Source organism: Rutilus rutilus (assembly GCF_951802725.1).
Source record: "Rutilus rutilus genome assembly, chromosome: 14".
Taxonomy (NCBI): domain Eukaryota; kingdom Metazoa; phylum Chordata; class Actinopteri; order Cypriniformes; family Leuciscidae; genus Rutilus; species Rutilus rutilus.
In genome coordinates this window covers 35,980,146-35,992,239 of record NC_140219.1, presented here as the reverse complement: position 1 = coordinate 35,992,239, position 12,094 = coordinate 35,980,146, and the positions used below count along the sequence as shown (strand labels likewise).

Below are 12,094 nucleotides of genomic sequence, written 5' to 3'. Positions count from 1 at the left end.
CCCAAATCTTCAGTCTCATTCACCCATTTTCTAAAGGTATTATAAACGTTTCTTGGTTCGCTTTTAATTAGGCCTATTATATTCGTATTCTTTACCGTGGTAAAGTAGAAAACGCTGTAGGACAGATAGCCTACATTTGTAGTTGCATGTCAAATTCTTTTTAACACAGTGCTTGTTATATTAGACATAGGGCGCGAGTTTAGCTGTAAAACGCGTTTCACACGCGCGGGTGATTTTTAGTTTCACTTTCTCTGGCAGCGCAATCTCAAACATAGCCTAAATATTTCGCCCTTGTGGAGGATAAAATTCGCTCTTCAAACCAATTTACATCAAGTAGAAAACACGAAGATATCATAAAGAGATCGATATCTTCGTGTTTTCCTGCTCGTGTCCCACATCCCTCTCAAAGCGCAGAGTGTAGCCTATATCACGCGTCTTTGTGTGGAAATATAAAACAAGGTTTTTTTTTTTTTAAATAACCCCCCAACCACCGCCGGTAGTTGGTCCATTACCACGGTGGTAAAAAAAAAAAACCTGCCACCGTCACAGCCCTAAATATAGGCCTACTAAATAGCCTATAAGATAGCCTTGTTTGAAATTCTATATTGACTGGGTTAAATAGAATCGCATTACTAAAAAGAGACTAAAATACAATTTTCATTGACTAAAACTAGACTAAAATGTCATCAGTTTTCGTCGACTAAAACTAGACTAAATGTCATCAGTTTTCGTCGACTAAAACTTGACTTGACTAAAAAGAGTATGAATGTGACTAAAACTAATAAAAACTAAAATGACAGCCTGACACAAAGACTAGACTAAAACTAAAATTAAAACAGGCTGCCAAAATCAACACTATGTTTCTCTGCTGTAAAGTTGGGCATTTTAACATGGGGGTTTATGGGATTGAGTCTCTTCTGCAGCCGGTCTCTAGTGGCCAGTGGATGAACTGCAGGTTAAGTCTCTTCAGTGTTGGACTGAAGAGAGAGACGGGAGGTTCTGATTGGTTCAGACCTGCGCTGTGGGAAACATCACCTGCATGGTGTTGACCGTCGAGCCCTTGGCCCCGGACTGCACCATCAGCTGGAGGTTGTTTTCTGGGAAGGAGCGATGGAGACCCAGTGGCATGCAAACCTGACGACCAGAGGAAACCCATTAAGACAGAGTGATCGAACTTCCAAAGCGAGGACATTTTGATACGAGCTCTGGATTGTTAATGTGCACCTTGTTGATGTTGTTGTTCACTTGATTGACCTCCTCTTTGAACTTCAGGTCCACCATGTTGAAATCTCTCTGGTCTGTGTTGAGATGTGCGTCTTGCCAGCGCTCTCGGGCTTCAGCGTCTCCGGCGGACGCAGGCAGGTTAAACGCAGCCCTGAGAGCCTGTGTAAAACATGAGAGTCAATGAACATGAACTGACAATACTTTGAGTCTGCCCTCATAATATACTGGATATCTTTAAACAGAGGATCATTAGTTTAGTTAGAGGATCTTTGCCATGTTTTACACATCTGACACTTTATTCAGAAGTGTTTCATCATTTCTTCTTACTCCAACCCAAGTCCCCCTGTGGTGAAAATCCAGCTTTTAATGTTGTTTATGTGTCTATGTGGTGTTTTTAATACGCTTTAAGACAAACCATGTGTAGATTCATAAGTCGACACCATTGCTGAGTATTTTCTCCTTAAAACTGCAGTGAACCAAAGACAGAGAAACAGTCCCGCTTGTGCTCCTCGCGGTCAGAAATGAGCGCATTGTAAATGAATGAGAGGAGTTTCCTCTAGTGGAAGCGTTTGGTACTGCAGCCGAACACACTCTCACTGAACGCTCATTCACTGAGATATCAGCCGCACATCTGGAGCACCACTGGTTTACATTTATGGCTTTGATATTCTAGCTGTTGCAGAGTAAAATGTGATTTTGAAAAAATATATTTCATATAAAAATAGCATTTTTCATAACAATAAACTTAAAATTCTGTAACTTTTAAGTTTAAGTTAACTTTTTTTCACTTTTTTTCACTTCATCAATAATCTGCCGAGTGTCATCTCTGAAAAGAGATCAAACTGAAGTCTGTCGCTCTGAAGCATTCAAGATTTATGACAGTTTAATTGGGACATTTTATTTTCAGGTCTATGCTCAATAAGTGAATAAATGTATTATAAATATAGTGTAAATATACAGTGTTTCCCCTAGGTTTACAGGTTTGGGGGGGGGGGGGGGCACAGACGCTATCTATCTATCTCTATCTCTATCTATCTATCTATCTATCTATCTATCTGTCACATAAATTGGCTGTCTGGGAGGGTAATGGTTTGTAAAAGTTAAAAAATGTTAACATAAGATATCTCTTTAAAAAAATAAATAAACATATTTAAATATTTTTAAAATTGACTTTTGCAAATAACCTTTGTTAAATTTATAGAAGTATTTGTTAATATTAATGGACCAGAGCTTAAATAGTTTTATTTTTTAACTAACAACTAAAAAAAGATTTATAAATACTAACCAATATATACATAAATTTTAAATGGGCTTTTTTTATGAGAAGTTTTTATTTCTATGATGCATTTATTGGAGAGAATAATCCTGTCAGACGCACCACTGCTGTGAACGCGCGTTCACGTAAACACAATTTAAACAATGTATTATTCAATACATTACTTCTATATAATTATATATTAAGTTGCTCAAGCAAGTGGTAAAATATTTAACCATGTACTTATATTAAAATCTTTTGTATTTAAATTGTAATACAATAAATCTTGCATGTCACAAAGAACTTGTTTTTCCACCTCCACGAATAAGACGAGTGTTGTTCATTATGTCGCCTTGTTGAGGTAAATTGTAGTTTTCCTTGCTTTAACTCAGTCTTAAAGTGAAAAAAGTAGTAATTAATTAAATAAATTTATGGTGAGATTACATTTTATTTAATTAATCGCACTTATGGTGAAATTACTACATTTTCAGGTCAATCGGTGTTCATTTTGACCACGAAACATGCGCTGTCACTTTAATTCAGCGTTTGCAGCACAGCAGAAATAGACTCGGTGCAGAAACGATCTCTGCACTGCTGTATACGCACCGCAACTGGAACAGATCGATCATCGACGGACTGCATCCTCGTGCAGTGTGAAAGCTCTGTTAACATGGGTACGGAAAAAAAATACTCACCGCAAACGAAATATATGTGAAACGGGCGTTAGACTTGGAGCAGGAGAGCTACTCCGGCTGCTACTCGCAGTAGAGCGAGTGTTGCCATCTTCAGTTCAGCGACACATTTCCAGCCGCGCGCTCTCTGTCCGCTAGTGCTCAACTGTATGTGACGCAAGTGTTTGTTTGTGTGTGAGTGTGCGCACTCATTGGGATAATTGTAAACACAGACAGAAAATACATGCCATCGTGGAAATAAGATAAATAACATATTACTTAAGGGCCATTTAGTTTAGTTTTTTTTATAAAATAACAAATTGTAATCTGTCGCTATAAAGAAAATCAAATCAAATTTACTTGACCTCCAAGGGGGGCGGGGGGAGCCGTTAAGCCTGTTTTATACTTCTGCGTCGAACTGCCGCCGTAGCTACGTCGTAGGCTGTATGTAGCGCGCGTACCCTTCGGCGTACCCTGACGTGCACCTCTCCAAAAATGTAACAACGCGTCAATTCTACGCGGACACAAGCGCTGTGATTGGTCTGCCAGAACCCCTCCCTCGGGGTTTCATGCTCCCCAGGTGCGCGTCAACGCGGACAACGACACAGAAGTATAAATTAAAACCAACACGTTGCCTACGGCGTATAGGCTCCGGCGTATGTCCGACGCAGAAGTATAATGAGGCCTTTAGGAGGGCGGGGCGCCCCCCTTATATAATGGTAGGGGAAACACTGAGAGCCGCATCGCTGTCATTTAAGAATAACATCGAGTGTGTGTTTGAATCAAGATTGTGATCTTTTAACGATTAATCGTGCAGCTCTAGCACAAGCATATACAGTTTTTCAGACAGTCACACAGTTCTGAAGGTAATGATAAGATTGATGTACCTTGGAGCCGCATGAGACTGACTTTTGGATAATTTTCCTTCTTTGTTTGTTGGCTCCATCTTTGACAAGGATGTCCTCCACACCTGTCAGAGGCAAATGAGTTAAACAAATCCTCATTTTGAGTGTTGAGCGAGGTGAGTTGGCAGCGCCTTGTCAAAAGTACCGACTTCGGTACCAAGTCGATACTGAAATGTAAAAAATGTGAGGCTTTGAGCGCTGTTGAGCGGACTCGTAAACTCCTCTGATTGGCTGTTGTGCTCACGAGCTCATCAGATATGTCTGTGATTGGCTACAATGATCAGCGCTTCAAAAACATGTTGTAAATAGACATTCAATGAGGCGAGCTAGCGCTTACACACACACACACACACACACACACACACAACACACACACACACACACACACACGCGAGCATTTGAAAGCAGAAGTCTATCAGCGGACCGGTCCTGCTAGTGCTCTCAAAACACTCTCAAAAGCTCCCGTGCGTTGATCATTGTAGCCAATCACAGACATACCCGATGAGCTTGTGAACACAACAGCCAATCAGAGGAGTTTATGATTCTGCTCAACACTAGAGCTGGGCAAAAAAAAAGATTTTCCGATTAAGCGTTTTTAAAAATGTGGTCGATTCAAAATCGATTCTCAAAGGCCACGAATCGATTTTTTATTATCTATCACCCAGAAGCTCCAAAAATTATTTTTTATAAATATAGGATTTGTATTAAATCTATATTCACTGAGTCGAATCGAGAATCGAATTTAGAATCGAATCGAATCGGAACATATGAATCGATACCCAGCCCTAATCACCAGCGCTCAAAGCCTCACATTTTTACAACTTCAGTACCAAGTCGGTACTTTTGACAACACCAGTGGTGTGCGGTTTTACAAATAAAGAACCAGTGTAGGAGATTAGTTATGTGCAAACAATGGGAAACTCTGTGTGAAGAGTTCAGATGCAAAAGCCTCTGAGTGCCATCTGAAATTTTCTTCTAGAATGATAATTTTTTCAAGCTTGTATGTTGAAGTTCAGTCATTTCACTTAAATGACAATTAATAGGTCATTTTCATTGCCATCAAAGTGAAATAACTGAACATAAATATACAAGCTTGATAAAAATGATCATTCTAGAAGAACATTTCAGATGGCACTCAGAGGCTTTTGCATCTGAACTCTTCATTTATTCCTGCAGTGTGCGCATGCCAAAAAATCTATCCCGATTTGAAGCTTGTGACAAATAAACGCGCACATCAACCCGATCACGTTTAGCGTTCACCCTGAACATTTACACACATTTACTCACCCTCAACCTATCCTAGGTGTGTATGACATTCTTCTTTCAGATGAATACAATCGTACATTATATATAGCTTTATAATGGCAGTGAATGGCTGTATGTTTTTTGAAGTCCATTAAAGTGCATCTATCCGTGATAAAAGTGCTCAATGCGGCTCTGAGGGGTTAATAAAGGCCTTCTGAAGTGAAGTGATGCGTTCGTGTAAGAAAAATATCCATTTTTAAAACTTTTTCGATTAAAATAACGAGCTTCCGGTGGACGGCCTACGCATCGACCAAAAGAGTAACACTCGAACTGACGCACGGCGTAATGACGAGCGCAGTTGCCCAGCGCTACTCCTACATCTACATCACACATCGTCAAGTGTTACTCTTGTGGTGTAAGTCGACTTGCGTAGGCCGTCTGCTAGTTATTTTAGTCGATATAGTTTTAAAAATGGATATTTTTCTTCCACGAACGCATCACTTCACTTCAGAAGGCCTTTATTAACCCCTCAGAGTCGCGTCGAGCACTTTTATCACGGATAGATGCACTTTAATGGACTTCAAAAAACATACAGCCATTCACTGCCATTATAAAGCTTGGAAGAGCCAGAACATTTTTTAATGTAACTTTTAATATACGATTGTATTCATCTGAAAGAAGAAGGTCACACACACCTAGGATAACTTGAGGGTGAGTAAATCATGGGCTAATTCTCATGTTTGGGTGAACTATCCCTTTAAGAGTCTCTCAACCCAGTCTCTAACTGCACACTGTGGATTACGGTGTGTGTTACCCAGGGTGAAGCCGCGGTAGAGCTGCAGGAACGCGGTGAAGAGTCGGGCGAGGCAGCTGAGCAGTTTCCCGCTGGTCTGTCCGCCGTAGAGCTCGTAGCAGCAGTGGACCAGGCCGTACGCCGAGCTGCCGTACTGAGCTTTATCCAGAACCCCCATCAGGAGCTCGCCCTGGCGGATCACCACCTGACACACACACACACACACACCACATCAACACAACGGGGAGAACACGGTCAAACACTTGTGCACAGTGTTGGGGAAAGTTACTTTGAAAAGTAATGCATTACAATATTGCGTTACTCCCTTAAAAAGTAACTAATTGAGTTACTTAGTTACTTTTTTAGAAAAGTAATGCGTTACTTTTTTTCCCCACCAGGGCTGGGCTTGTTTTTTTATTTTAAAAAAAGTAATATTTTTGGGCAAATGTAAAGACCCTCTCACACCAAAAGTGAAATAATAATCCTCAGGCTGAAGGAAATGCAGATTCACACGTGTTCAGTAGAGGAAAGCAAACAAGCAAACCTTTCAGCTGCTGCTGTTCTGGAGACCAGAAGAAGAGATGCAGGAGGAGGAAGTTTAACACTTACTTTAACTAAACAAATCTATAGTCATTTTTGCTCATGGTTTAACTGAATAATTGAAGGTCAGAAGTTTATGTTTTATTTAACGTTTAGTTATTGGAGGTTTGCATAGTATTCTGATTCTACATTCTGCATGAATACAATTCACTGATTTTATTCATTCTGAGGAATAGCGGAAAAATTATTTGTGCGTGTGAGATGAGTAATTGCTCACATTTAGTGTAGAACTACAATAACCATCATGTTCACACACACACACACACACACACACACACGCACGCACACATGCCTCTGCACTTCGATTTGTCTCAACATGTGGACAGGAGAGCTGTCAGTCAATAAATGTGAAAAAGTAACTAGTGCTATTTATTTGAAAAAGTAACTTAGATATTTTGTTGTGAATCGAAGTAATGCGTTACTTTACTAGTTACTTGAAAAAGTAATCTGATTACATAACTCAACATAACACCCCCCCATCCATACAGAAGTTATGCATTAATGGAATTATGTGAAACGGCTTTTGGAGCAACTGAACTGAAGCCCTGTCACTGAGTGTATTCCTTCATCACCTGGGATTCACACATGGACTCGGGATTATATCCTGGAACAGATCTGGGAGGTTCCTTCACCCAGGCTTTACTGGGAATCTTCGCCTTTCCCGTCAAGTTTAAAGGGATGCAGTTTTCTGGGATGACGTTCAGCAAAAGGGTTGACACCACCTTGGAAAAACAAAAACGAAATGTTGGTATTCATGCAAGTCCAAGTATCAGTTTTCCGGGATTCTGGAAGAATGCATTCGGGAGTCACTGAAACAGCTCAACACACACACCAGTCAAACGCCTGGGATCGCTAAGAGTTTCGGTAAGAAGTCTCTTCTGCTCACCAAGGCTGCATTTATTTGATTAAAAATATACAAAAATAGTATTATATTGTGAATTATTATTGTAATGTAAATCATCAGTTTTCTATGTGAATATCTAGTGAAGTGTAATTTATTCCTGTGATCAAAGCTGAATTTTCAAAAAGAAAATTACAAAAGATTATATTTCAGATAAATGCTGTTCTTCTGAACTTTCTATTCATCAAAGAATCCTGAAAAAAAATTGTCCACAACTGTTTAACACTGATAATAATCATAAATGTTTGTTGATCATCAAATCATCATATTAGAGTGATTTCTGAAGGATCATGTGACACTGAAGACTGGAGTAATGATGCTGAACATTCAGCTTTGATCACAGGAATAAAATACACTTTACTAGATATTCACATAGAAAACAGATGATTTACATTACAATAATATTTCACATTTTACAGTATTTTTGATCAAATAAACGCAGCCTTGGTGAGCAGAAGAGACTTCTTTAAAAAACATTACCGATCCCAAGCGTTTGACTGGTGGTGTACGTGAACACCTCTGATGCCGATGTGTGTGATGATGTGAAGATCACCTGCTTCCCTGTCCAGAGCTGCACGGGTTTGACGAGCGCGGGCCGGAGGAGCTTCACCCGGCCGGTCTTGTCCGTCAGGCCTCGGTAGACGAGAGCCGTGTACTGATCCCGCGTGAAGAAGCACCCGCGGATGGTCATGCTGGAGCCGGACACCATGTGGTCCTGGATCAGGCCAGCCAGAGGCTTCCCGTCCTGCAGGAGGAGAGCAGCAGCAGTGAAGCCTTCCCTAAACTACACACACTCACAGCCCTCGGGTGCTCCTCGCGTGTCGGGCAAACATGAATTTTTTTTTTATAATCAATTAAATTAATGAACTATATTTTAGTTCGATAATGTTTTTTATTTAATATTTCAAATTTTTAGGGGATTTGATGGTGCTACATTATATTTACGCTGTATTTATAATCCATTTATTCACTTTTTGAGCACAGACCTGAATTTTATTTCCAACTCTAACTGTTGTAAATCTTGAATGCTTCAGAGCTCAGACTTCAGTTGAATCTCGTTTCAAAGACGACACTCGGCAGATTATCGATGAAGTGAAACAAGTTTTAAAAAGTGAACTTAAAGTTACAGAATTTTACGTGTATGATGAAAACGCACAAAAATACTATGTGCAATTTTTATATGAAATATATATTCTCAAAAACATGTTTTACTGTAAAACTGTGAGAAAATGAAAGCCATAAATGTAAACCAGTGGTGCTCCAGATGTGCGGCTGATATCTCAGTGAATGAGCGTTCAGTGAGAGTGTGTTCGGCTGCAGTACCAAACGCTTCCACTAGAGGAAACTCCTCTCATTCATTTACAATGCGCTCGTTTCTGACCGCGAGGAGCACAAGCGGGACTGTTTCTTTCAGGACCATTTAACCTGTTCCAGTCATGTGCATGATATCTGTGTTCACACAGCAAGTGCCAAAACCTTTACCAAGTTTCGTATCATTCCGATGAAGAAAAAAAATGGTATAAGCTTACAATACAATAAGCTTCATTAGTTAAATGTATTGCTCATGGTTAGTTCATGTTAGTTAATACATAGTTACTTTATTGTTAATCTTTGTTAATTTCACAGTGCATTAAATAATGTTAACAAATTTTAATAAAGTATAAGGAAACGTTGACATTAACAAAGATTAATAAATGCTGTATAAGTGCAGTTCATGCTAACTAATGTAGTTAACTAATGAACCTTATTGTAAAGTGTTACCAAAAAAACAAAAAACAAACATTAAATGCAAACTTTTTCAGTCAAAAATGTCCGAAGAGCACCAGATTGTCCAGTGGTTGGACTAAGAAGCACACTCACCTTGGGCACGAGGTACTGCTGGTCGGTGCTCACGAGGGTGTAGGCCTCGGCCCGGCCCAGCTCGCTCTGAGGGAAGTGAGCGTTCATCTCGTCCCCGTCGAAGTCAGCGTTGTAGGCCTTGCAGTTGGAGTAGTGCAGGCGGAGCACCTTCTCCCCGGGCAGGATCCGAGCGCAGTGGGCCTGGATCGACGGCCGGTGGAGAGTGGGCTGGCGGTTCAGCAGGAGCACATCCCCGTTCCTGATGTGACGGTTCACCTGACAGAGACATTCCTCATTACATCCTCAAATAACATGAAACATGTCGACGGTAAGCGTCATTCAAAACTACTATATTAAAGGTGCACCGTGTCATTTTTAGATGTTGTCAAATCAAATCAAGCCCAACCCCTGCACGTTGTGTCTGAGTCCGGCCGACGGCATTAACTGTTATTATGAGCCCGAGCCCGCATTATTCAACATAATATCTGTGTGCGTGCAACAAGCAAGAAGTGCCTTTGTAATCCGGTGACGCGTGTCCACTGATTTTTATTAATAAAACTTTTCTGCAAAGATGGAAGTTGACGATCGCCATCTCTGTAGTGAACGCGCCTATAGAGAGAAATGCACATCATTACACAATCAGAGAGTGGCCTTTTTCTTTTTGAATTGTTTCGTTTAAAGAAATTGACGATCGGCATATCCGTAGTGAACGCTATAGAGAGAAATGCACATCCTGGATTACAGAGAGTAGGCTAGTCTATTTATTTTCGTTTTGAATGGTTTCGTTTAATGAAATTGATGATCGCATCTCCGTATGAACGCGCCTGAGAAATGCACATCATGGATTACTTAGCCTAATCAGTGAGTAGCCTATTTCTTTCGTTTTTAATTGTTTCGTTTAAATAAATTTCAAGCTTTATTTATATATATTTGTCATGTCTGTGAGGCATAGCCTACACTGAGTTTCAGTTAATTTATGAGATTTCAATGCAAGTGACCGCGGCATGCCCATCATGTCATGATTATCCAGGCAATTGGTTGATGAAAAATTTATTAAAATTAAGAAACGATATATACAAAACGAAATTCGTTTTAAAGAGGCCTTTTACAAAACGAAATTTATTGAAGTGGATCGTCTGACTCCCGATGCATCCCATCTTATTTGTGCCGTTCACTTTTCATAATCAACAAAGATGGAAAAAATAACATTATAATATTTTAACAAATACGAAACTTAATGCGCTTATTTAATGAACTCGAGAACAAAATGCATCCTGGCAGCAGTGAGTGGGCGGTTGTTTCGGAGATGCGACATTAGGTTAGAGGTGTTTACATCTCTTGTATTTACCGCCTCTCCCTTCTCATTCGGTTGGAACCAGAAATATTGCCAAACTGCAACCACACATAAGCATTTTTTAGCCAATAAATAAATTATATATATTATTGGCTATATAAGTGCCGGTAATGACGGTATTGAAACTGATACCGGTGCTATTTTAAGATCCCGCGGTATCCGATATTACCGTAATACCGCCCAACCCTAATCTAGTGGTGAGTAGGGCTCAAACTTTCAATTAATCGTTTATTTTTATTTTTTTAAATGTGGTCGATTCAAAATCGATTCGAGAATCGAATTGAGAAATCATATCGAATTGAGAGCTTGCGAATCGGATTGGAAGATCTGAATCGATACCCAGCCCTAGTGGTGAGGTTGTGAATTGCACCTAACAGAATTTACAGTGGTCGACAGGAAGTGATGTCGTCGTCTGAGACAGCAGAGAGTAGCCAGTTCAGCAATGAGGTTTCTTTACAAAGATTAAGAAATTATGTTTACTTGATTATTCAGTAAAACAATGTTATTGCAAATATTATTGTCACCTGTTCATCATTGTGTCAGTGTTTTATTCGCTGACTTTAGCTATAGCTTCTTTACACGAAGAACAACATAGTGACGAAACGCGTTTGTCCATTCCGGGCCACCATAGAAACATGGCGGCACATTTCAATGTAAGGGGACCCGACTGATTTAATGGTCATGAATGAATATCATCAAATAAATATCAGTGATTTTACAATGCGTCTCACGTATCCAGCTATAAAGCCTGTCCCGATAGCAGCGTGTGCTAGTCAGGCTAGCGGACTCACGATCTTCATGGGCATCTTGTGCTGGCCGGTGGAGGGGGTCATCAGCTGCTTGGCCACAGCCTCTCTCTGGGTCGCGCTGGAGCTGCTGAGGATGGTGCGCGACCCGTCTTCATTGATCACCATGGAGGCCCCGGGGTGCACATCGGGCCCGTTCAGCACCGCCTGGCGCAGATCCTTCACGTTCCAGGGCGTCACCGGCTGCGGGTACGTCAGCTTCGTAGCAAACACCTAGAGGAACCGTATGGTAAATAGTTATGAAATTTGGCACACAGATAGAGGACCGTCTGAACACTAACCATAGCAATTTTCGAGTCTCTAACTCAATCCCTCTAGCGCCACCAACTGGCCAAATTTGCACTCATGGCTCAAGACGATTCGATCGCTCACTATGATGTCATTTTCCGTCACAATTTTTCCACCCTACTTTTTCCGAACGTCTCCTAGAACATTCGTCTGGTTTTCATAAAAATCATCTTCAGATCATGGCGACAACAAAACCCCTCAAATAATGAATTA

At 40.5% G+C, this 12,094-nt stretch overlaps 1 protein-coding gene across 1 annotated transcript in view; it reads right to left on the bottom strand.

The window, feature by feature from the left end:
- Nucleotides 1-12,094, bottom strand: part of polr1a (RNA polymerase I subunit A) — a 39,003-nt gene that overhangs the window by 18,440 nt on the left and 8,469 nt on the right. The window contains exons 12-19 of the mRNA XM_084429466.1: nucleotides 11,579-11,806; nucleotides 9,455-9,709; nucleotides 8,148-8,339; nucleotides 7,266-7,415; nucleotides 6,115-6,298; nucleotides 4,038-4,120; nucleotides 1,225-1,383; nucleotides 1,036-1,134 (exon numbers count right to left, since the gene is read on the bottom strand). Coding sequence (XP_084285592.1) covers nucleotides 1,036-1,134; nucleotides 1,225-1,383; nucleotides 4,038-4,120; nucleotides 6,115-6,298; nucleotides 7,266-7,415; nucleotides 8,148-8,339; nucleotides 9,455-9,709; nucleotides 11,579-11,806 — 1,350 coding nt within the window. The remainder of the gene's footprint in view (nucleotides 1-1,035; nucleotides 1,135-1,224; nucleotides 1,384-4,037; nucleotides 4,121-6,114; nucleotides 6,299-7,265; nucleotides 7,416-8,147; nucleotides 8,340-9,454; nucleotides 9,710-11,578; nucleotides 11,807-12,094) is intronic.